The 24345-nt window shown below is 40.3% G+C and overlaps 3 protein-coding genes and 1 long non-coding RNA gene across 10 annotated transcripts in view; 1 reads left to right on the plus strand and 3 right to left on the minus strand.

The window, feature by feature from the left end:
- Positions 1-4: 4 nt before the first annotated feature.
- Positions 5-5574, minus strand: Rab23 (RAS oncogene family member Rab23). 2 transcript variants are annotated; one of them, XM_017254750.3, is made up of 3 exons: positions 5508-5574; positions 2133-2565; positions 5-1636 (listed from the first exon to the last, which is right to left on the minus strand). In XM_017254750.3, exons 2-3 carry the CDS (start codon positions 2256-2258, stop codon positions 950-952), a joined length of 813 nt encoding a protein of 270 aa, XP_017110239.1. In that variant the 5' UTR covers positions 2259-2565; positions 5508-5574; the 3' UTR covers positions 5-949. The 2 variants fall into 2 exon arrangements, with proteins under 2 accessions (XP_017110239.1, XP_017110238.1); XM_017254749.3 differs by having other exon boundaries at positions 5195-5530.
- A 518-nt stretch (positions 5575-6092) lies between these two features.
- The window catches only part of plx (PTB_TBC1D1_like and TBC domain-containing protein plx), a 28330-nt gene continuing 10077 nt past the window's right edge, over positions 6093-24345 (plus strand). Inside the window, exons 1-3 of one of the 5 annotated variants that reach the window (XM_017254752.3) lie at positions 6093-6354; positions 7162-7525; positions 17397-17870. In XM_017254752.3, the coding sequence (XP_017110241.2) occupies positions 7406-7525; positions 17397-17870 (594 nt within the window). In that variant the 5' untranslated portion in view covers positions 6093-6354; positions 7162-7405. Of the gene's footprint in view, positions 6355-7161; positions 7526-17396; positions 17871-20808; positions 20908-23736; positions 23838-23909; positions 24320-24345 lie in introns of those variants that run through there. The other 4 variants (XM_017254756.3, XM_070282188.1, XM_070282189.1 and 1 more) reach the window with 4 other exon arrangements.
- Positions 8660-12208, minus strand: LOC108134451 (serine/threonine-protein phosphatase 2A activator). The gene is made up of 2 exons (XM_017254761.3): positions 9729-12208; positions 8660-9254 (listed from the first exon to the last, which is right to left on the minus strand). Exon 1 carries the CDS (start codon positions 12116-12118, stop codon positions 10868-10870), a length of 1251 nt encoding a protein of 416 aa, XP_017110250.2. The 5' UTR covers positions 12119-12208; the 3' UTR covers positions 8660-9254; positions 9729-10867.
- LOC138926786 (uncharacterized) lies at positions 22642-23661 on the minus strand. 2 transcript variants are annotated; one of them, XR_011443438.1, is made up of 3 exons: positions 23113-23661; positions 22892-23048; positions 22642-22826 (listed from the first exon to the last, which is right to left on the minus strand). It is a non-coding gene; the product is annotated as an uncharacterized lncRNA (long non-coding RNA). The 2 variants fall into 2 exon arrangements; XR_011443437.1 differs by having other exon boundaries at positions 22892-23661.

A 24345-nucleotide genomic window follows, 5' to 3' on the forward strand; every position in this document is an offset into this window, starting at 1 on the left:
GGAGTATATAAATGAGACATTGTAATTATAAATAAAATATATCAATAGACTTAGGCTTATTTATTAGTTTAGTCGGCTTACAAAAATGATTATGATCAGTATGATAGCATAGAGTGTGAACTATCGAGCCAAATCGCCCTTTGTCATGACTTGCAATTAGTTAATAATTACATAAGCCGAATAATTAATTGCACATTGGGCCAAGAAAGATTGGCAAAGGGATTTCACATGGACACCATGGACATGGATGGGTTAGCGTGATGGTTAGCCTTTTAATGGTGCTTGGTTAGGCATGCTTATATATCCATGACAACATATTTATATACATATCCGATATTAGAAGCAAGCTGCATCAGTCTCCGTTATAGAAAAGTGGGCATAATACATACAGATTTCACTTCGTATCTAAAACTAATTAGGGCAATTTCATTTTTTGTAGCTGCAGCTACATAGTGCTTCTGCATATTGTCTATGGTTTTTGAGAACTCGAATACCCTTGCAGTATCGGGTATTATTCTTTCTTTAAGGTTTATACTATAAAGGCTATCGTGACTAAGGTTTGAGTACTGGAATCTCATCAGCATGAGTATGTTTTAAGAACTGCCATATCTCTATATATTTTTGAGTATTTTAATATTTATAGTATCTAGAATCTTCTGCAAGGGTATTTAATATTTGCGGCTTCTTTCAAAGATCTACTTCGCTGCTACTTCCTCCGATTATCTCCCTGGTGCTGGTAAGCGAGCATGTCTGAGCCACATCACGCGGAGTCTGGGCACGACTAGTGGATGGCCGTTGTGGTGGCTGTGGTTGCATCCAACGGTTGGCTGCCCACCCGGCTACGACTTCATTAGGCTCCAAAATAATTAAGCGTTAAATATGCTCCAGTTATTAATTGCCCAAAGCCCACAGCCACCGCGTCCATCCAGTCTCTAACCACCGCTACTCTTCACAAAATGCCGCATTTTTTCAGCACTAGTTTGCGCTTCCGTGCCACGCTGGAGCCACTGCCCTTTTTGGCCGGCCGGAGGACGATGGTGCCGCTACTGGACTTGGTGAAGGTCGGACTGAAGGCGCTGATTGTGGGTGTGCTGCTGTAGGGCGGATGGCTGGAGTTCTGCTGGTTGCCGGCGGCCTGGTCGTATCCCTGGGTCATCAGCTGATGGCACTTGGTGGCCAGGTAGCGGAACACGGACGCCACGTTGATGTCCTCCTTCACGGAGGTGCGTATGAGGCGGCAGTTTAGCATCTTGGCCAGCGTTTCCACCTCGTCGGCGGTGACCACCGCCTGCTCGATCAGATCGATCTTGTTCTGGACAATGACCGTGGGTATTTCGTTGCATTCGTTCTCCACCTTGCGTTTCCAGTCCTTGATGGCCTCGAAGGAGGCGCGATCCGTTGTCGAGAAGACGAGGACAGAGGCCTGAGCTCCGCGATAGTAGGCCTTTGTGATGCAGTCGAACTCCTCCTGTCCGGCCGTGTCCCACAGCATAATGCGGACATCCTCGCCGTCGATCTCGATCTGGCGCTCCAGGAAGTCCACGCCGATCGTCTTCTTGTAGTCCTTGGTGAAAATGCCCTTGCAGTAGCGCTGGATCATTGAGGATTTTCCCACGCCGCCGTTTCCCACAATGACCTGCAAATGGGAAATGATGGGTTTTATGAATGATTTCCACATATTTATATTTTCTAATAGTTTTTGTTAATTATTTTAGCTTTGATCGTTAAAACGGCGAAAAAACTATCCATTTCAGCTTTCTATTGCACATTTTAGACTGTTATTCGGACGTATAATTAAGTGTTTAAAAAGCAATCAACTCAATTATTTGCGTAAATTTCTTGATTAAGAGACATTTCCGAAGAAGTATGTGGAATGGAATCAATCTCGAACACCTCCAGACATCCAGAAATAATTCACCAACACAGTGGAGAGCCTTAATTGAACTTAAAACCATAATCCGTGCAGCTTCCCCATTAGCATCAGACATGCCAATCCACATCTATCATGTTTTGATCTCTCAGGTGCCATTCAAAGCTATCCCGACATGCCTTCTCGCTACAGGCATTCAGCATTCTAATGGAGAAGCCGGTCCAGCAGAGCCCAGAACCAGACCAAGACCCAGGTAACTTACCACTTTGATGGCCAGCTCGATATCGTCTTCACGCATATTGGTGTAGTTGTATTGGGACTGAGAGTGGAACTGGGACTGCAGAACGGTCGCAGCAGCACCGCCGGTTGCCGTTTGGATTAGACGCATCTAAGACGGCAGGTGGGCGCCGCCGGTCGCCCAGGTGTTTGGCTCCAGCTCTCTCGTTCCACCTCCGGTCAGCTGATAGCTGATTGCCGACAGCAGCAGCAGCTCCTCTTAATCTTGGCCAGGAAAAGCACGCAATCTACGATGCCGAACCGTGGCAAGTGGCAAACGCAATCTCTTTTGGTATTCAAAGGGGTCTGATTTTTATTTTTTTTTTGGTGAACCGAGTTTTCCGCGGCTTTTCACTTTTCCCCCAACTTTGCGTAAGCCTCGATTCACTTTCTACGCATTGATTTCACCAAATTCGAACCTGTGGAAAAAAGAAAAACTCCATTTCTTTAGTGACATTAAAGTAAAGAAAACTAAAATACAGTCAAGCTTATTTAAAGTGGAATTAAACATGAAAAACTAGATCTATTTAGGGTTTTAATATTTTAATATATTTAATATATTAAATATTAATATCACTAGTTAATATTTAACTCCTTTTAAGAGTTATAAGTTATAAGTTTTTTTTTGATGTATCTTAGTATCTGTTGGATTCTATTATTTTGTTCCTTTTTTCGAATTCTTTAAAAATCTTTTAGATAGATAAGATTTTTAGAACTATTTATAACTTTAAAATAATATTAATAATCTTAAAATTAGTCTTCAACTAAAATAGTTTTTGGTATATCGTGGATATCGAATTTTCTTCCAATTTTTTGAAGTATTTGTAATTTTAAAGTTTAAAATTTAAAATTTAAACCAGTTTTTCAATTTCAGGTCAAGTTTTTCTATTTATTTCCCTTTTAATGTTTAAAATAATATTTTTAATATAAAAGTAAGTAAGTCTTCAAGAATTTCGACTGTAATTTGTAGGTTGAAAAAATGTATTTTCTTTCATTTTCACATCAACCGGTTTTCAGCGCAGTTTTTTTTTGTATCGCGTCTTTCTCCCTAGGTACGTGTTTTGTATTTTTGTTGGCCTTTTTCTCCGACTGGCCCGGGGGCCACCGACTGGGGCTTCTAATAAGACGCAACCGGAACACGCACGGTTACGTTGTTCAACAACAGGTGCTTCAGACCCGCCTTACGCATCGCGATCGAGGGGAGTGTGGGACATTAGGAGGGGAAGTGGTCAGGGGTACGACCCATGGTCAGTGGCTGATGGAGAGATGGAGAACCCGTGGATGAGGACCCATTGCATGGTATTAGTATTCGCATTAGCGCGTGCTTATGAATTCTTTGAAAACTTTACGGTTTACAGTTTCTTTTTGCGGGCCGGTGGGCGGACGGTGTGGATACGTGGGTTAAGAATAGATTTGGAGTGTTAATATATTTGGCCAGACAATAGAAAGACGCTAAACCCATTTGTTTACATTGTTCTGTGAAGATGAGTTATTTATTTCATAAGCAAATTAGTTGAATTCTAAAGGTCCCAAAATAGAAATCAACCAAATGGCTTTGTCTAAAAAAGTATGATTGGATTAAACATTTCTTTTGTTTCTTTAAAACAATAGTTTTTAATTTAATAAATATTATTTCTTTGAATTATTATTATCACAACATGAAGTTGTTTAAGTGAATGGATATTTTTAAGCTTTCATTGACCTAAAAACTGTGATCTCTGTTCAAGGTTAACTTTTTAAAAATTAATTACTGCCCAGCATGGTGTCGTGTAATCGGTGAATGAAAGCGGCATTCCATTTTAATCGGACAGGTAACACCGGATTTGTATAGTATTTTCCATTTCCTATACATATCCCACAGCTTTTCCACATCTTCTTCGACTCCAATTTCAACCTTAACCCACGGTGCTAACCTTTCGCTCGTTCTAATTATGCAGAGACTCAATTTCTAGATAGCTTCTAGCTTCATCTTTCTTTGCTCTCCTCCTCGCAGAGGAAGGTTTTTGTATTTTTGTGTTATTTTTTGTCCATTGTTATGATAATTAAGGCCAATGGTTATAGATTTGGTTCAATAACCATGTGTGTGGGTCAAGAAGCAACAACAAAAAGCATCTATCGCTGGTTGACACAAATCCACACCAAAAAAAAAGATGATCTTTGTATTTAAGATACAGATTTAATATCTGTTATAATGTTATCCTTTTAAATTTAATTTTTCCAGTGCACTTGTAATAGAACTTGGCTAGTGGCCGTTCTTGCCACAGATTACAAATAATTTATCGTACATCAATTTCACATTTCCACTGCTCGGTTCCCGGTCTCGGTCCCGGCTATGTTGCAATTATTTTGAAATTTGCCCAAGAAACTAATAGATCAGCGGCCGTATTCCTGGCCATTATACTGCTTGGCCTTCTCGGCCATTGTTGTTGTTGTTGTCTAGGCGTGTGGAATGTGGATTCTAACTTGTCCATTTAAGTTCACAACACTCATACAGTTGCAACACATTGCATGCACCGATACACACACAGACGGCAAGACTGCTGCAACAAGTGGCGTTCACAATAAAATAAATGTTTATATTTTCTGCTTCAAGTTAAGATTTTTAGCTTTTTTTTATAGGGTTTTAATCCTCAAAAAGCAAGGCCAATATCAACATTAGAACCTTGTTTTTTTTCTCTGTGCAGCGAATTTCCTCGGTTTCTCTGTATGGGGAGAAAATTATGCAAATGCTGGCTGCTGTCTGATGAACTACTTAAATCAATTACGAGTGCAGAATCCTCATTATTTAAATTATGCTTAAACAGTCACTCGCGCACTAACGGTATAGCCCACAATGTCGCCTGTTCTCTTTCTTCATCCTACTATTTGAACATTTTTTTTTTTGCCACATTTTTTCATAGCTTTTTTATGGGGTTTTCTCACTAAAAAAACACTCCGATGCTTGGGCTTATTGTGTTTTCTGGGTGAGAAATTAACGAAAAGAAGTTGGCATATTACAGACGCGAATGCGAAAACACGAAACTCCCAACTTGAACCACTTAGACTCACACAGCCCGAGCAGCAGCAGCAGCAAAAGCAGCAGCAGAAATCGTAAACACGGCTCGATCAACCCGTTCGCAGCGCTTCTATATGGCCAAGACAACTACTAAACTGAAGCTAAAACAACGACGACAACAACGCGTGCGAAGCGCATTAATTAAAGCGAGCGGAGCTTGGGATCTCGGGCCTCGAAATTGACCCGTAGTGAAAGTCTAGTGTCTTCTCCACACACGATGGCTAAAGTCTATGGCTATGGCTTAGGGCGCCAATCGCAGAGGGTTCACAAGTGCGGTGGGAAAAATAACAAGTTTAGAAATCACACCTGTTGCTCGACGCGTTTCGACTCAATCTGAGCTCTAAGCCAGGCTTACAGCAGTGTTACCACGGCCCAGAAGCCGAAAATATACCAACCAATCTTGGCTTGCAATGGCAGATGGTCTCACCTGCACAGGTTAGATATTTGTTATATTTATTAGCCATTTTATTTATTTAGAATATGTGAAACTAATATATTTACCAAATCTTTGGCAGTGTAATATTAAATTAATTTAATGTTCGAACATAAGTCACTAAAGATTTGAAAAACTTTAAAAATTGAAGGAGCTAAAATATTTTAAAAAAATTCGCCAACGCTTCCAATAAGTTAGTTTTTCAAGCGTTTTGGTAGGTCTTTAAGGAATATCTTGACTATTTTCGTAAATTTCAAATAATACCTTGTTAAAAAGTAACAGATAAATACAAATTTGAAATTTTTAAAAAATTCCACCGGTTCCCACCGAAAACGGTCGATAAATTAAGTTATCGATTAAAATACCAAATTGGTATGTACATGGTAATCTTTACAATGTTCCATCTCTAAGAATTAGGTTTGGCGCTTTGCAACACTACTTTTTGAAAAAAAAATAAGCAAACACCGCGTTTGTTTACTGCCTCTGTCTTTGAAATGTACGCGCGTGCGCTCAAGTCGCGAATTATCGGGCGTCAGGACGAAGGACGAGACATAGAGAAATGCTGAGCAGCTTTGGAGCCGCGATAGTGTGTCAGTGCTCAGCGGAATCTGGTGGCATTTCAACGTGTCCGGTTGCAGAATTCCGTTCTATGGGAAAACACATTTGTTTTCTGATTCTGTTGCAAATCGCTCGCGTGTGTGTCAGTTAACTATTAACCGCGTGAGTGTAGGTGTGTAGGCCTAAAAGTGCCAGTGTGTGTGTGCGTGTGGCGAGGGCAGGTGAAAAGGTAGTGGAAACCTTAGGAAAGTAGAAAGTAAAAAGTTTGCGCAAAAAGTAAATTCCAACATTGGCATTTTTAGGGGTGACTCTCCGCCAGCCTTGTCTCTGTTTTTCTTCTTCCTGCCCTGTCTGGTGGTGGCTCGTCCTCCTTCTAACACCCCCCTTCATCCTACCCCGCCTCCTTTGCGACCCTAATGCCAAAGCAAAAAGGAAAAAAATTCCACAAGGGAAGTCGAAGTTGTTATGCTCTTGCATAAAACAAATCAGAAATATTAAACTACTCTATTTAAGAAGAATGTTTTTCAGAGCAATCTTATAGATCAATTACCAATTAGATCCTTTCGTCCTTAAGAAATCCTCATAGTTTAATATCCTAGATAAGGGTATCTGAAGTCACTAAGCCGTGTCTTAAATGTCTCTGCATGAATATGCGAAAAACAAAGACGTCGGAAAGTGGTAGTAGAAAAAAATCAATATTGATAGTAATTCTTGGATGCTCTCGACGGCAAGGAGACAAGTTTCCCACAGGAAGCGCAGTCAGGTGGTCATTGTCCGCTCAGCTCCCCATATCACACCCCCTTCCTGCTGCCATTCAAGAGTCCCCCAGTGCGGTGGTGACTCATCCAGCGCACGGACTCCGAATTCCGCCAGCAACTCCCATTTCGCTCTGCCGCCTGTTGGGAATGTAGAAACGCGGTCGCCCTCGCCGCATGTCCATTAAATATTGATTTCGATTCTGCACTACAGCACACGCTACATGAACAGAAAAAAAAATCGAGAAGGAAAAACAACCAAATACGATTAAAAAGCAATTTGCAAAACGGCAAATAAAATGCAAAGTAAATAAATGGCCCGTAACTCAATTTGGCTTGCAATTTTAACAGTTTATCGAATGGTGAAAGTACGCATCCAATAAAAATAAAATTACGAAAAACAGAACAAATATTTAAAACAAGTACAATTTCAACGAGGAAAGTCGAGGAAAAACAAGATGAAAACGCGCCTCGTCTCGCTGACCTATCGCGGGAGTGCATCCGTCGACCCGCGGTATTCCGCCTCCATGCTGCCATGGACCATCAACGACATAAGGTCCACCGAGAGCTATACGAAGGTAAATAAGTGTGAAGATGTATTTTGGTTTTAATTTTTAATGAAATAGTCTTTTTTATTCCCAAAAAGCTTGTAGATACACCTATCCTTTCTTATTAGTAATCTATAGTTTGGATTAAACAAAAATTATGTATTTTTCAATTAGAATTTAAGTTATTGCTTCTATTATTTTATAATTATTTGAATAAAAAGTGTATTATTTGAAAAGTATAAGCTTTATTTTACATTTTGGCTTCATAATTTCAAAGGTAAGATTTTCAGTTTGCTTTCCCCAACATTGTCCTAATGTATCGCCCCCAGTCCCTATCATAGATATGCAATTAGATTATAGAATGTACTATCATTCCTTCACCCAACCAACCGCACACGACAAAAACATCTCTTGTTAATCCAATCGAACATGATTCTGGACACTTGGAGTCGCACATGACAGATGCTCCGGTTTCTCCTCTCACTTTGCCTTTGGCGAAAACAATTAAAAGCAATTTGCAATTATCATGGCTGAGTAAATCAATTATGTGCCAAGTGAGATGCTGGCCAAATAGCGTACAAAATTTAATTAATAAGTTTGTGCCTCATAAAGGATAATTGCTCCGATTACTGAACCTACGGCAGCGGTTCAATGTCGGCCATTTCTATAAAAAGAACCCCCAGATAAACGATGACGAACCCCTCCATTGGGCCACAAATATGGTTACGGATAGGAATAGGGGTAAGGCCAGGTGTAAGGTGTAACCAAGCCAGATTACGCATACGCCGCGTTGAGCACGTGCGACAACAAGTTGCCTCACCCTTTTTGTGGCATGCGCCAGTGCAGACCCTCTGGGTATTATTATTAGAAGCTGAAATTAATTTTAGCAAAGTCCGCAATTAGCCAGTCATCAGCGCTGCGGTGTGGATGTGGATGTGTGTTTGAAGGACTTTGTACCCCGAGGATTGTCCTCAGGACAATTAGTAACACACAGTAGCTGGTAGGATACTGAAATTTAAGCTGCAAAGTGACATTTGAATAAATAATGTGATATCTGTTTAATATTTGAGGTTGAAATTTATCAAGTTTTGTTATTATCGAATGCAATAAAATTTGTATCCTTTTGAAAGCCTTTGAAATGTGTGTACATACATTGCTGAAATGGTTATATTTGAAGACGTGCCTTCATGCGAGAGCTCTGCACACACGTTTCGGATCCTGGGGCACACACTTTGGTCCATTTTGGTTTAGTTTCCGTGTGTGTCCTTTTTTTCTGTTGACGCTGCATAGCTCAGGTGGCCGGTCTGGCATTAAAATGAATCCTTTCTACGTGCCTGCGGCCATGTCCCCGAGGATCCCCAGAAGGCGAATCCCACCTGCCTCCGACAATTGTTGTTGATGTTTATTGAATGTACCTCGAGGTTCTGGAAGCCAGAACCTTGCGCAATCATTTCAATAAGAAAAGCTCTCATCATGTACATTTTCTGGTTGTTTAAGGCTCTTGGCATTCAATGGGGAATAGAAATGGTGACTTTTATTTAAAAGTTATTATTTTTAATACCAACGGGGGACCAACGGATCCCCAGAAAATATTTCTTTCATAATTGCGCTTGCTCATTTGTTAATTTTTCAGGATATCAGATATCAGTTTCACAAACCATTAGTTCAAGCCCCCTGACATTTCATCCGTCCTGCAGTAATCCACTTAGCATCCGCACTTCATAGAGTGGTTCTGAAAAGACCGGAACCGACACGCACCCTGAGGGAAAGAGATGGGTGATAGTAAGAGAAAGAGATGGTTGACAGTGCGAAAAAGAGATGGAGCAAAGTGGCATAAATAAAAATGTTTGCCAAAGCAGTGACGCTTCTTCTGCTGCCATTCTTCAGTGGCAGTTCTGTGTGGCAGCTTATTGCTTTATTATGTTAAATAGCGCATGAAAATTATTACAAGCTTCTTGGATGGATGGGCAGGCCACGCCCACCCGCTCTAGAAAAAAAAAAGAGAATGCGTCCACAGCGTCTGGGGCGTCATATACAACTATTTTTTTCATCTATTTGTCAGCTTTGGAGACGCCTTGTCGTAAAAAGAAAACTTTGTGTGTGGAAGTGCAAGTTGCTGAGCAAATATTTTGGCATACTTCAGATATGGATTTGTTTTCCAATTAGTGCCGAAGATTGATAGTCTGGGCTGGTGGTCTCAGCAAGCTTAAATATAGATATTTGTAGTATTTACCTTTTGATGGCATCAGATGGTTGTTTGTCATTGTGGTTTCTCGTCCTGAGCCTCTTGAAAGGAAAGCAAACTTGTCATTCAAAGGATGGTTTCAAAGCATATTTTTGCAGTATTGCTTTCAATTAAAAAGGCCTAAAAGGCAGTGAGAATAAATGATTCTACTTGAGTTGCCCAATAAATTCTATCTGGGGCCCACATTCACTAATAAATCAGGTTTATAAGGTCCAAGTCCACATCAAACACACATTTATTTTCAAAGTAGTACTTTTCATCTCGTAACAATGGCCAGAATGTCTATATGCTTAGCCCCTTCATTTATTTGATAAATTAGAACCTCACGAATGGGGCTTGTTGGGGCTTTCAGGTAGCTCCATGCCGCCCATCCTTGTGTGGATTTCTCCCCTGGCTGGCCCTTCGCGATATTGGCGCGTGCCTTTCAATTGACGTCACAACAGCAGGGAGTTGAATCAAATGATGGGGGCAGAGCCAGAAGCCAGAGCCAGAAAAATCAATACGCCGCTTGTTTCATTTCCATTTTCTCATTTCGCCTCGGCAGCGATTGTTGCTGTTTGAATTGTTGGCACTCTTGGTGTTTTCCCGCCACCGCCGCCTGCCTGCCTGCTTGGGAAGTCACTCAAGTCGCGTTGGTAATCCGCTTTTGGTCGAGTCACTTCAGTCGACTCGAGTCTCCATGGCTCACCCCCCCATCATTCCACACTTTTTCACATCCACTCTCCCCACGGCAGTGGCATAAATGCTTTTCGCACTCTGGAGTATTGCCTCGGCTAACGCTACGTATACGTAATATATCCTGCTCTCATGCTGAGGCACTTTTCCCCCAAAAACCCAGGCCATCCACACAGCGCCACCCTCTCCATTCCAGTTGGCTGGCGTTTTGCATTTGAAGGAGCTCGGTTTTGTGGTCTGGTGATCTTTGGACTCATGTCAGGCCGGTCTCTTGACATCCTTGCCGCCTTGACACGTTGCCACGTTTCAGATGTTTGCTCCCGGATACGAAATACGGATTATCATGCTGCTGACACACATAAATTTTCCCATTACACGCAGCGAAAATTAATTAATTTTTAATTAGCAAAGTTTGTCTTGAATGCTCGGCTATTCTAGTTCTTCGTTAGCAGTTAATGAGAAGAACCTTCTTCGGCTTCCAACCAATTGGGCAGATGAACACTCACATCGCTCAAGGAGGTGCTGTGGCTTCCTAAAGACATTCCACTGTTGGACAGGCTGTCGTATTTTTTGTCGTGGGATTTATCGGCTGCTTCCTCCGTTTCCGGTTTCGTGCTAGTGGAGCTATGATCTAAAGCCTCATCGATCTGGACGCGTACTGGGGAGAGCACACCGAGACGGACTGCAGCCACTGGTTCCTTGGACTTTTCCATGTCGAAGGGCATCAGGGTTCCGAATCGCATCGGCTGAATCAATTCAAAGTCCACAACGATGTCCTCCGTGTACCGGAAGACAAGACCCCTGTAGATGTCCGTCCACTGGGACAACGAGGCCAAGCACCACAGCTGACTGGAGTGGCAGGCGAAGGAGCCAATATTGGTCATCATTATGTGGGCCACGCAATCGATCAATAGGTACGATCCTTTGTGCAGCGCCACGATGTCCTCGTCGAGCATCTTCCTCGGTGAGAATGGAGCATCGTAGCACAGCTGGGCCGCGCCCCAAACGAAGGGTAGGAACTGGAACTTGTCCAGGGAGTAGGGCCCGTGGTTCGGCGGAGGCGCCATCGAGTAGGTGACCTGTAGCCGGCGCACTAGCTTTAAATACCGATCGAATAAGACCAGGCCCGATGCAGCTAGGTCCTCCTGTTTGCTAAGGATGTGCGCCTGGAAGAGGGAGCACACGAAGAAGAGGAAGTTCAGCTCGTGGGAGGGGCCGTACTCGATTTTCGTTGAGTTGCCAAAGGACGCCGACAAGTAAAAGCCCAGCTCGTTTACGTGCTGGCACTTCTTCTTCGGCACCGCCTTCTCCACCATATAGTAAATGTCCCTCAGCATGCAGCGGGCCCACTTCCGAAACGATCTATTACCCGAATCCGTAAGACTGCTCTTCGGATCGATAGCGCTGGAGGCCACTGGAGGATTAGCCACAATCAGTGCTTCTAGCGCATCGAATATAGTCAGCAGTCGTTTTATGCTCCGGCTCACAGGAAAGGGATCCGTGGTGCGTACTCCCTGGATGAGGGAACTGACATCGAACAAATATGAGATCAGGATGACGTAAGCTTTCGACTGCTGCCAGTATTCCATATCCGTCGCAGTCTCTATCTTGCAATAGGGTCCGGCGGTTTCCTTTCGAAAGAATGCGGCCACCCTTCTACTTCTTTTTCTTATTTCTTTGGCTTCAGCCGTCATTTCCGTCATTTTGAGAAGTTTTCTATGTAAAATATATTATTAAAAACAATATATGTTACTATATACATGTGTCAGGATGTGTTCTGTTAAGGACCTACTATGATTATCTATTTGTTTCTAAATCTACAAACGATTTCAAGAAAGAATCATACCATATTGGTTTTGATATTTTTTATAGCATACTTTTTTGGGCAACGGTGACCAAGGATGTGGATTAGTTTTTTTTTAAAAGTCCTTATAAAAACCCCATATATATTATTATTTTATTGTGTACCAACTGACCCCAGCTGTAAGGTGCGCGATTTATCGAGTGACCCGGTCGTTGGAAACTTTTCAGAAAATCGTTATTAAGACGTCAGGGGCAGGCAGTCGAGGCAACTGCAGTTAATGCTAATTATATGGCTACACTGCGGTAGAAACAACAATGCCATGAGCAATTGTAGACAATTTATTAGGCAACAGTGGCAATAGCAACAACAAACAGCGACTGCGGCATGAAAACGTAATGGAAAAACGGTTAAAATGTATAAATCACTGGGCAATAACACGCGACTTCTGTCGCTGGCAGCGCCGCTTACGTCGACGCCAACCAGCGGCGACTACAACGACGTGATTCTAATGACAACAAAAGCAATAGCAACAACAACATCAACAGTAGCAACTACTGAGTTAATTCTCCGAAACGTGACGACCATAATACTACCTAATTTGCAGACGCAACATGCTTATGATTTACATTAACAAAATTAAATATGTCTCATAGTTCAGGGCTCTCTATGAATATCAAGGATATATATTCATTTTCTGTCTGTGAACACAATTTTACTTGTTCTATATACTTTACTTAGCAAAGTACAGGGTATAAACAGTAATTTTTGCTCCACAGCTGTTTTTGACATGACGTTAACTGCACTTCAAAGCAAATGAATATGCATGCAAGCAAGATGGCAATAGAGCAGGTACAAGAGAGCCAGGAGAGAACACAATACAAGCACTTATGTATGTGTGAGTGTGTGGGTTTTTTTTAAGGTGGACCAATATTGTAAAATCTAAAAATATTCGGGGTTTTCCCTAATAAAATCTAATTTTTGGGGATAACATTTATATTTTTAACAGTCATAGGTATATTTTTCCTGAACATGGGAAACAGTGCGTATACGTAATTAATGTGTATTATGCGTAATAATTAATGCAATGCTTGCCTAATTATTTTTAATGCGTATACCGTGACGAGATATTAATATCGATTTAAGTAATTATAATTAATATAGTTTAAGATGTACAAAAAGTTTAAATTATAAAAAAGAAAAAAAAGTTTGTGGATTAGTTTCAATAAAATATAAATAAAGTGTATGGTACACTCTTATATAGTACACCCATTCGCGTAAACACACCTTAGAACGTGTCTGCGCCTATTGCATGGCTTTCTTCCAATTAAAAATAACCAAGAAATAAAAAAAAAACTTAAGAAAGAGGTCAAGCAGTCAATTGTTCCAGAAGGGAGAAGATTACGTATACGCAGTGTGTAAATGCAGAAAATTTCTTCATATTGTTCAGTAAGAACTTTGCGGCAATTGCAAACAAATAATGCCAAGTGGAGAAAAAAAACTATGGAAGAATGGAAAATTATGTGCTCATGAATGGTGTCACTTTAAGGATAATATCTTATAAATGAGAGTAGTAGGACATAGGTTTCTTGTGCTAAAATAATTTCAATTTAATTCATCAAGAGAATGTGAATGCAAATACTTAAGGTCGTTGTCAATGCCTAGTTATTTTCCAATTATCTGACAACAAAGGCTTTGCAAGAGACTCTCGATTCGGCACTCAATAAACTCAGAGTACCTTTGTCTGTGATGGACAGCCAGGGTCCTTCATCAAGTGTCAAAGGAAATTAATTAAATTTAAATTGTCATGGCTGAGATGGTTGGCTCGTTGCCAAAACATGGCCGACCATACGTCAGGTGTTCCATTTGGCTCTAATTAAATGGCAGGCGGTGGAACGTAAACGGTGGCTTTTCCCAAGTCAAGACGTCCTTTATAATTACCGGTTGCCAGGCAGCATCATTAGGCGTTCCTTTGCCTCTCGCTAATGTACACTTTAACCTTAAAGCTTGTAAACCCTCTGAGACTGAATTGTATTTTTTAAAAACTACTTCCATATCTGTTTAACTTTCAAAGTTAGGATTAATATATTATATATTAAAAACAATACAAAGTAAGGGTATTATAGCTTTTCTAAACCATAAGTTTAGCTTATAGTAGTTTTGTTTTTCCTTAACTTGGCTTGAAAGTTTTCCGTTTTTAGTTAGGTTAGTTCCCGCCCATCTCATGAACCATTCACACCCCCAAACGCACACACACACACCCACAAGCTCCAGCAACACTTTACTTTGATTTTAATTTAATTTGCGCAGAAAAAGTTTTCATTTTGTTGGAACTTCCCCTGCAATAATGAATGCCCCTATTAGTTTACCCTTCAGGAAAGGTGACTTTTTGTTTGTTAGTCTTCGGTGATTCCATTTGCTAAATTAAGGTCCTTGGGTTATCCAGTCATTAGGCGTGATTAAAAGTTCCTTCCACAGTAAGATTTTACCAATATATCATAGTTGTGATGTTGGTAACTTTCAGATATTACTTTTCAGGGGAAACTTTTTTAATTCGGGTTGTTAAAGTGCTCCATCACCAGCTCTGTAATTGTTTTATTTAATTTCACGCTACACCGCTTCCGTTGAGCAACTTTCAATTAAATGCCATTGACGTAAATATGAGTTTTATATTTATATTTTTGCTATTTTTAAAACCTTTGACAATGGAGCCCCGACTCGTGGCAACAACGTAAACACAAACAACACAGCCGTTGAACAAATGCCGCCCCAATGGGTCCAAAAAACACAACGACCTCTTTTCTGCCAACTACAGACCTATACAGTTCTTGCAGCCACAACAACGACACACCCTGCAGTAAGCACAACCCAATTTCCGCATCCCCCAACTACCCCCCAAAAAAACACAGAAAACTCGTACATAGTAGTGTCGACACTCCCTAGTTACCGGGCTTTAGTTGTTAGCATAAAAAAAGGGCCAAGAACGAAATGGAAAAAGTAGAGAATAAAAAATGAAAATACAACCGGCAGAAGAAAGCAAGAAGGATAGGCATTGCACTATGGGGAATTTGCCCGATTTCATGGTATTTAGTCATTTTATCAAAGTTTAAATATTTGGGTTTTTTTTATGTAAACATATTAAAAACATATGGCTCCATATGACTCCATACCAAAAATATTAATAAACAGTGCACTTTTAAAGCATTGCACTGTTAAAGTCAGCTGTTGCAGCCCAAAGGCACGTGTTTGAGAAGAGGCAGTTTTTGGATAGCTACTTTGAAAGTGCGATACTTAAAAGTTAAACAATATATTAATTTAATTTGTGATGGAAAACAATCATACTGCTTCGTATTTTATGTTGTGTGTATTAATATTTTGATATGTGCCTGTCTTACTAATATTTAGGCAATTTTAAAACTGGTCTAAGAGGTAATTTTTTGGAAAAAAAAAATCAACTTTGCGTAGACTTACAAAAAAAACATATCGTTGCAACAGTGTAAGTTTAATATATGTCGTAGAGCCATTAATTATAAATAAAAGGCAATTTGTCTCAATGTGCAAAAATGCGCACAATCTGCGTAATTTCGTTTTTTGTCAGGTGTCTTCGAGTTTTCGAACGCGGAGCTTTTTGAAGTATGGCGTAAGGAGACCAAGAAAGATCAATTCTTAATTTTATTTCGAGTAAAATAAGTAAAAACGTTGATGTTGAAAAACACAAAAACTATTTAAAAAAGAAAAGCAGTTTATTTTGCCTAAATATACAGTGGCGAGCAAAATTGAGTGTATGTTCACGACTCAGACTTTCGTCACCCATAAATTCATATTCACACAACCAAATTCAAAAATTTTTTTTGTTTTCTATTAATTATTTAATTCTTAATGAATTCTAAGCAAAAACAAACTTAACAAAACAAACGTTTTGTTTTAAAACTGGGGAACAAATTGTGGATTGTTTTCCATGGTTGCCAATGACGGCAACTGTTCACAAAATAATTGTCCATTCAAGGCAAATTATGGAAAATACAGTACTTCCCGTTGGCTATTTCGGAGAAGAAGCTTCGGAAGCACGCAACAAAATTTACAAAGCAGATAGACTGCATCACGCACGGAAGCATAGTCGTGTTAATAATTTCATGGACGTTTTCAACAGAGCCTTAGATACTTCTGATCCTGTCATTTCTTTAAAAAATCTTATGAAGCGAATTCGGAAGCATAAAAGTATGGAACTTCCTTCAGAAGTTTTAAGCCTTTTATTGTGTGAAGGCCAGGATCAAATTGAGGAAATTGAAGATAAAATTGACGACTTTTATTTTATGTATGACGAAGAAGTTGAGACTGAAAATATTTTATAAACCTTTTATTTTATTATTATCAACTTTTGTATATAAAACAATTCCAGCAGAGTCCATATCAATAATAAAAAACCGTTTTGAAAAATCTTATTTTTTTAAAAAGTTTTTGATTAATTTATCCAAATGGGAGGGCGGAACCACGCCCATTTTACCAAAAACTATTTCCAACAATCTTCATAAGACTAATAAAAAAAACCGTTTCAAAAAATCGTATTTAGTTTAAAAGTTAATATATAACATTTCGTCAGGGAAGGGGCGGAGCCACGCCCATTTTTCTAAAAACATTCCTATCGGTGTCTATAATATTAATAAAAAAACCGTTTCGAAAAATCTTACTTAGTTTAAAAGTTATTAATTAATACCATGAAATCGGCCAAATTCCCCATAGTGCATTGAGCGGCGGGCGCCGGAAATGGAGCAGCCGCCATGTTGGCAGGCATGTCATGTTGTCGCTGTCCTCGTTGTCACCATGGTTCCGCGCTCCGTGCCTCCGTCTCGCTCTAAGCGAGCTTCCTTTCTGCTTGTGCATGCAAGTATGTAAACTGATTAAAAAGAACTTAATATTGTTAATCTGCTTCGCGTAGTGGAAACATTGTAGCAAATTATGAACCAGCGTGCCTTTTTTCTTTGTTTTTTGCCTCTTAAGTAATGGGTTGGGTTTTTTACAAAGAATTACATTGTATGGCGTATGAGGTTTTTGTTTTAAAAACTTGGCTTACTTTTACATTGTGGCTATTTAGTCTCTTTTGTTCAGATTAATGCCTTTAATAACCAAACTGTTGCAATGTCCTTACCATTTTCATTGAATTATGCTCGTTTCCCTTCCAGCTATCTGTGGGCATTGAAAACGGCATCCTGGAGTCATACAACTCGGACTTTGAGCTGCAGTTCAGCCATCCCCTGAAGCATATCGTCGGCATGTGCCGTATCATCCACAAGCCGCAAGCCAAGAGCATCGGCAATGGCTTCCTGCAGTTGAAATCGAGTGGCCAGGCTTCCACCTCCTCAATAGTCGTTTCCTCGACATCCAGCAGCAGTGGCAGCAGCAGCTCACTGACCGGAAACGGACTGCGCCACACACTGACCGCATCCACATCCTACGGCTCCCTCTCCTCCAGTGCGGCGTCTGCTTATCACCAGCAGCAGCAGGCGGCGGCGACCGCAGCGGCAGAAGCCTCGGCGGAGCAGGCACAGAACTGCATGGAATTTCAGGGGCCCATCACCGGACTCGTCTACTTGCTGAAGGACCCCAAGGATCCGTTGCTGCACATTTATCTATTCGAGTGCGAGGCCGTCGAGGAGGTGAGTTTGCTTAAATCTCAGCCAGAAGACGGATGGGAAAAGTTGTCGACAGTTTTAGCCGACATTGTGTCAGTTGTCAGTGTCTCCTGCCATCTCTCCTGTTTCATTTCGGAACGAGAACACGGAACTGAACTATCCTCAACTGCACAAAAATAATGTGAACCGAAATGCATGCATGTGTGGATATTTTGTGGTCTTTTGAAATGCTTTCATATGGAAATGTTTAGAAAAGCTACCGCACAATGGTATTTTATTTAAAAACTACTTGGATTAAATTGCATAAAAGAGGATTTGGTCGGGGATACATGGCAGACAATATAAGTTTCCCAGGCTTAATGAGTGACAACATCTGTGGAGCCACATTCACAAGTCCTGGGCTTAATTGGAGTTGGTTAAAATGTGACATGAATGAGAAAAGATATCCTTATTAAAAGCCATAGTTTTCGTTTGATTTAGGTAACCTTTAAGTACTGAGACCAGTCCATTCAGAACCAGAACCCCCTGCCAAGTCCATTCAAATGGAAGCCAACAAATTGTGACCCTCCTGACCCCTTTTCCTTATCAGGGGCGTGTTAAATTCGGATGTCTAGCTGGCATTTGTATTGGTTAGAAGCCCAGCACGCCATAAATTGACTTCCGTTTGCATTTCTAATTAAAACAGTTCACTCCCAAGGGAGGCGACTAAATTTGGGGATGTTCGAATAGAACTACAAACCAGAAAACACAGCAGTACACCGAATTTGGTACTGGTCGACCGGACCCCGAGCCGTCCTTGGGTCAAAAGCCAACCAAATACACGCAAAAAGTTAATTTCAGACTAACAGGCTAAAAACAAATTCAGTTTGGAGGTTGGTCATGGCAAGAGGGGGTAAAAAAAGTGATATGGGAATTGAAAAGCGGAAATCGACTCTTCATTTAATTAAACTTCGATGTTGGTATTTAATGCAGTGTAAACCTCTCCATCTGGATTTACAATTTGTTGCTTAAGTTGGCAATTTTTCGCCCAGGTTTTTATCGAGCGCTTCCACTTAATTTGATCGTAATTACGAGAGAACTTTTCATATACTGCTCGCTCGTATGTATTTTTTTGTTGGTTCATTGCATGTCAAGAGCGTTTTAAGCCACATTCAGTTGCCTCTGCCATGCCCAGCGTTTCGACATTGATGTTGACTTGGCTTGATTGTCGATAGGAGCCGGCCCGCCTCGTGGGTGTGAGCCCGCGTTGTTTGGAAGTTTTATTGAGCCGTTCGTTTGGTGGCTCCTGCTGGCTCCGTTTCCAGGTGGTTTGAGCCACATTTATCTGGGTCAGTGCTCGCATGTACTGGCCCTGATTTTCAGAGCTCGGTTTAACGGCTTTTCTTAAATGCTACACAAATTTTGATGGCATGTTAAAGTCTAATGCAGGTCGCAAGCGAACAAAGAGGTATATTAAGCAACATTATTGCACAAAATTGTTTCTTTGTTTTTGCTGAAAATTTAATTAACTAAATATACTTCAAGTATAATAAAGATGATGTTGTTTATGAGGGTTTCTCTGATGTTTTCTTTCAAAGCAATTTATAGATTCACTTGAATGAATCAATTTATGATATGGTCTTGTTTGTTTAAAATTTCTAGATAAATGTTTATGTTTACATGTTTGGATCTAAAGTGGGTTGAACGGTAATTGTTTTATAATTAGACCCGCCTTATTTTGATTAATGTTTTATGCCCAATTACTTTCTTTCGGGAGCTGTAATTTGCAATTTGGAGTTAAGTGAAGCGGACACAAGCCCTGGCCAACATAATTGCCCGACTGCGGTCAACCTGTTGGATATTTTTCACCGATTGAGCTCCTAATTGGGGCCATTAGGTGCACAGATAAACGCACTTTTACCCTCCTGTCCTTTCCCTTTGGCAAAGAGGTAAAAAAAATAAAAAACGGGTGAAAGCCATTAGGCAAATGCTAGAAAAATAAAGCTAATTGCAAGGAGTCGGCTAAGCGTGGCATACTTTGGGGGGGCGGCGATGGCAGCTGTGTCGCCGCCGGTGCTCTTTGCGGCACTTAAACAACATCATAAGCTCGTAAATATTTAAAGTCCTTTGTGCTCCACCTGCGAAATGTCCTGTACTGTGCATCGTTAGCAGGTGGTGGAAGTTTGCCGTCGTCCTTTGCTAAATGACGCATGGCGCAAAGCTGCCATTCGCCTGTTTAAACTTCGGGCTTATTGTCTTCTCTCGCCCGCGCAAGGACAAGGGCCAGGACACTGGTCCGGCTCGGAATCCTGGTGATGGGCATTCAAGGCGAATGTCAGTGGCAGTTTTTGGTCGCCCCCACCACCTACCCACATACCGCCTACATCCTGGCTGACTATCAACATGATGCTCTTCTGCATCGTTGCCTGAACAACTCGGTTGGGCCAACAAGAAACTAATCGAGTGTGTTGGCAGCCTTTCAAACTGTCGGCAATTTCGCATCCTTTGAAGATGCCTCATCGGTGCTCATGTAACGTGCCAGCTTTTGAATGCTTATAGCCGCTTAAAGAGTCCTTAGAAACCCCACAAACGCCAATATCCCCCGCAATCTGCTAAATATAAAGTATACGCTATATATTCCATTTATGTTTACAAACTGATATTGAACATTTAAAGTTTGGTCTGCTTTTGGCTGAAAGCCCTTCCACCTGGCAGATAATTGGCTTTCGCTCTTATTACCCGGAATTGCATGCAAAATATTGTGCCTTCTTTCCGAACTTGGCAAGCCCGGCCCGGTAAACAAATTCAATTTGTTTGTCGCACATTGGGGAAGGAAGGAGCATTCTGTGCCATGATTAGATTCAAGTTTCCCTTCCATTCTTCTCATCTCGTTGTTGTTGCCGCTTTTAGTTCTTCTCAGTTCGGTTCGGTTCGGTTCTTTGTGCTTGCCAAATTGATTTTATGGCCAAGTTTTAGTCCGATACAGCTATGCAAATGGAATGTTGATGTAGTTTCAGTTTATTAGTAGACTTTCCTACTAAATGGAAAGTCTGCTGCCTGTTTTATTTTTGCACTTTATTGAGTGAGTTATTTTTCCGAAATGTGTTTCGCTTTATATACTATTGGATAATAGAATGTTGAACCAAATAATTGGCTATAAAAACTTTGAGAGAGCCGCCTCTATTGAATGGCTAAATTATGTCTAATTAAAGTGATATATTACGTGATGAATAATATAGTTTTGCGGATGATTTTGCCAAATATATGTATAATGTTCGGCGAATTTGTTCCACAAATCCATAAATCGTTTAAGGTATTCCGCACATGAATCAGATGAATATTGGCAAAGATGTAGCCTTCGCACTGGGCCATATTGTCCTTCCGTGCACTTTCCCCATTTTTGAATGGGATCCCCTAGAAAATTTGACAAAAAATCGAAAAAATATTTTGTTTCTAGATTTTAATACAGATTTGTGTAGAATCCACCCACAAATCATTTAAGGTATTCCGCTTAAGAATCTGATAATTATTGGCAAAGATATGGCCTTCGCCCTGGGCCATATTGTCCGTCCATGCATTTTCCCCATTTTTGAAGGGGACCCCTAGAAAATTTGACAAAAAATCGAAAAAATATTTTGTTTCTAGATTTTAATGCAGATTTATGGAGAATCCATCCACAAATCGTCTAAGGTATTCCGTCCAAGAATCAGATGAATATTGGCAAAGATATGGCCTTCGCACTGGGCTATATTGTCAGTCCATGCATTTTCCCCATTTTTGAAGGGGACCCCCTAGAAAATTTGACAAAAAATCGAAAAAATATTTTGTTTCTAGATTTTAATGCAGATTTATGGAGAATCCATCCACAAATCGTTTAAGGTATTCCGCTCAAGAATCAGATGAATATTGGCAAAGATATGGCGTTCGCACTGGGCCATATTGTCCGTCCATGCATTTTCCCCATTTTTGAAGGGGACCCCCTAGAAAATTTGACAAAAAATCGAAAAAATATTTTGTTTCTAGATTTTAATGCAGATTTATGGAGAATCCATCCACAAATCGTTTAAGGTATTCCCTCCAAGAATCAGATGAATATTGGCAAAGATATGGCCTTCGCACTGGGCCATATTGTCCGTCCATGCATTTTCCCCATTTTGTAAGGGGACCCCCTAGAAAATTTGACAAAAAATCGAAAAAATATTTCGTTTCTAGATTTAAATGCAGATTTGTGGAGAATCCATCCACAAATTGTTTAAGGTGTTCCGCTCAATGATCGGATGATTATTGCCAAAGATATGGCCTTCGCACTGGACCATATTGTCCTTCCATGCATTTTCCCCACTTTTGAAGGGGATGAAAAAAATTTTTCCTTGAAAATTTGACAAAAAATCGAAAAAATATTTTTTTTCTAGATTTTAATGCAGATTTGTGGAGAATCCATCCACAAATTGTTTAAGGTATTCCGTTTAAGAATCAGATAATTATTGCCAAAGATATGGCCTTCGCTCGGGGCCATTTTTGTGTAGTCCTTAAGAATCGGACACTTACAATCTAAGATATAGTCTTCAATGTTAAATATAAGTCTGTAGGTAATTTTTACATGTTTTTCCGTTTTCAATATCTGCACTTTTTGACTTTGGTGGTCCGGGCATCGATTTTGGCTTTTTTGGATTGTCATTTGGGTATTGGAATTCGGTTTGGCAGATGTTGCATTTACCATGGTCTGCTGCCCAGTGCTCCTTTGTTATTTATGATCTTATTTACGACATGAAGTATACGCCGTGTGGTTTCTCTGCGCTCGCCCCCTCTCTATTGCTGTCGCTGACGGGGCCCGTTGTCTGTCTCTCTCGGGGTGCTCGGGAGTACCTTCTTCGATTTCGCATGCGCATGTCGCTAAATCGTTAAAGTATCGTTGGGTTGTCCGCAGTCGCATTTCTCGGATCGGATCCGCCTGTCGTCGACAGTTGTCTGACGGCGATTGTGAGTCGAGTGCGTGTTTCGCTTCAAATAAAATGCAATGAGAGCTAAATAAGACACCTATTGTGGCGGAAAGTGATGCCTCTTACCAATAAGCAAAATAAATAAGTTAACAAACGGGAACGAAAGCCGGTGGGTGATGGCGAGCAACAATAACAAAGCCGCGACGAGTTCGAATTTGTGAAATGGGCAAAAAAATAAACTTGTTTACTGGCCAACAAAAATGTGTTTAGCAAGTTAAAAATACTGAGCATTTCGAAAATAAAAATAAATCAGTTACTAAAGTGCTGAGAAAGCCAAAACAATATACATATGCGTGTTTAGCTATAGATGTGTAAATCATATCCAAATCCATATATATTTTGCTTATTTTCGGATGCCTTGGCCTTTGTATTTATTTGTTTTTATCAGAAATATCTAAGATACGAATCGCAACTCTTACATAAAGTGATTTACGAAATGTTCCACTCAAAATAAACAGAAAAACACTCAATAGGCATTCATTGTCCCAAATATCGGGTAGTCTTCGGTGCAAAGTGCCATTGCAAACATCTCAGAATCGATTCAAGCAAAGTCAATTAACACGACAATTAGCAAGAGGAACCCGATAAAGATAGATGGATAAAAAAATAAGAGTACTCTATGTAAAATATATATAAAGATCGTTAATATATGCTCATAGACTGCTATAAACCCACAACGGAGTTGAGTTATCATCGGTATTCCCTTGGGGAAATGGCAATTGGTTAGAGAGACAAGTGCAGCTTTGGGAATCTTTTTAATTATAATGATTTATCGGCCAACGAAGCGCAGCGAAAGGTACTTTGACCCTTTTGCGCAATTGTCTCTTTCTAGTGGCACTCTCTCACTCTCTCTCCAACAGCTGATCGCCTGGTAGTGTTTATTCGAAATTCGAAAATACTTTCGTTAGTCGGGAGAATCGATCGGCCCTCTGAAGACCGCTCTATTCGCATTTGTTGCCGGGCCTCTGATGGTCATTTCACGCCAAATGTGTCTCGCGAACAGTCGTAAAAAGTCCTCAGATTTATTTGAATATTTTCGGTTATCGCAGAGCGAAAAAAAATATATTTATAAGCGTGAAAACTAACATATACAAAATTTATCACCTTGATTATAGTGCCTAATAGTAGAGACGGGAATATAAATCAAAGCTCAATAAATAATATAATAAATTTAATGCTCTGATAAGTGATAAATGTTGTGAATATTTATATATCCAATGTTGGTGAAATTAAGTAACAAGCTTAAAGCTTAAATTATCTGGCTAATTAGCTAGGAAAAAAAAATACAAATTGTAATTACTGTTTTTGTGATGCAGAGTGCACACGTTGTACTGCAATATTGTGATAAAAAGAAAACAACTCTCACTCCCGCAATGGAAAACTTGTGATAGTCGCTCCAAGCTCAAACTTTGCTCACTCAGAGTACACGGCTCAAATAAAATAAAACAGAAGACTTTGTGATATACAAGCGGCTGCTCTACAACAGTTGCGAAAGTAAGTTCAGATAGCTTCTGGCACAT

The sequence above is a fragment of the Drosophila bipectinata genome, chromosome 3R (genome assembly GCF_030179905.1).
Source record: "Drosophila bipectinata strain 14024-0381.07 chromosome 3R, DbipHiC1v2, whole genome shotgun sequence".
In the NCBI taxonomy this organism is placed as follows: domain Eukaryota; kingdom Metazoa; phylum Arthropoda; class Insecta; order Diptera; family Drosophilidae; genus Drosophila; species Drosophila bipectinata.

Bases quoted from the DNA above. Each gene is read 5' to 3' on its own strand.
- Rab23 (XM_017254750.3), bottom strand. From the start codon at position 2,258: ATGCGTCTAATCCAAACGGCAACCGGCGGTGCTGCTGCGACCGTTCTG. The intron at 1,637-2,132 runs GTAAGTTACCTG...TCCCATTTGCAG, and splicing joins TCGAGCTGGCCATCAAAGTG to GTCATTGTGGGAAACGGCGG.
- LOC108134451 (XM_017254761.3), bottom strand. From the start codon at position 12,118: ATGACGGAAATGACGGCTGAAGCCAAAGAAATAAGAAAAAGAAGTAGA.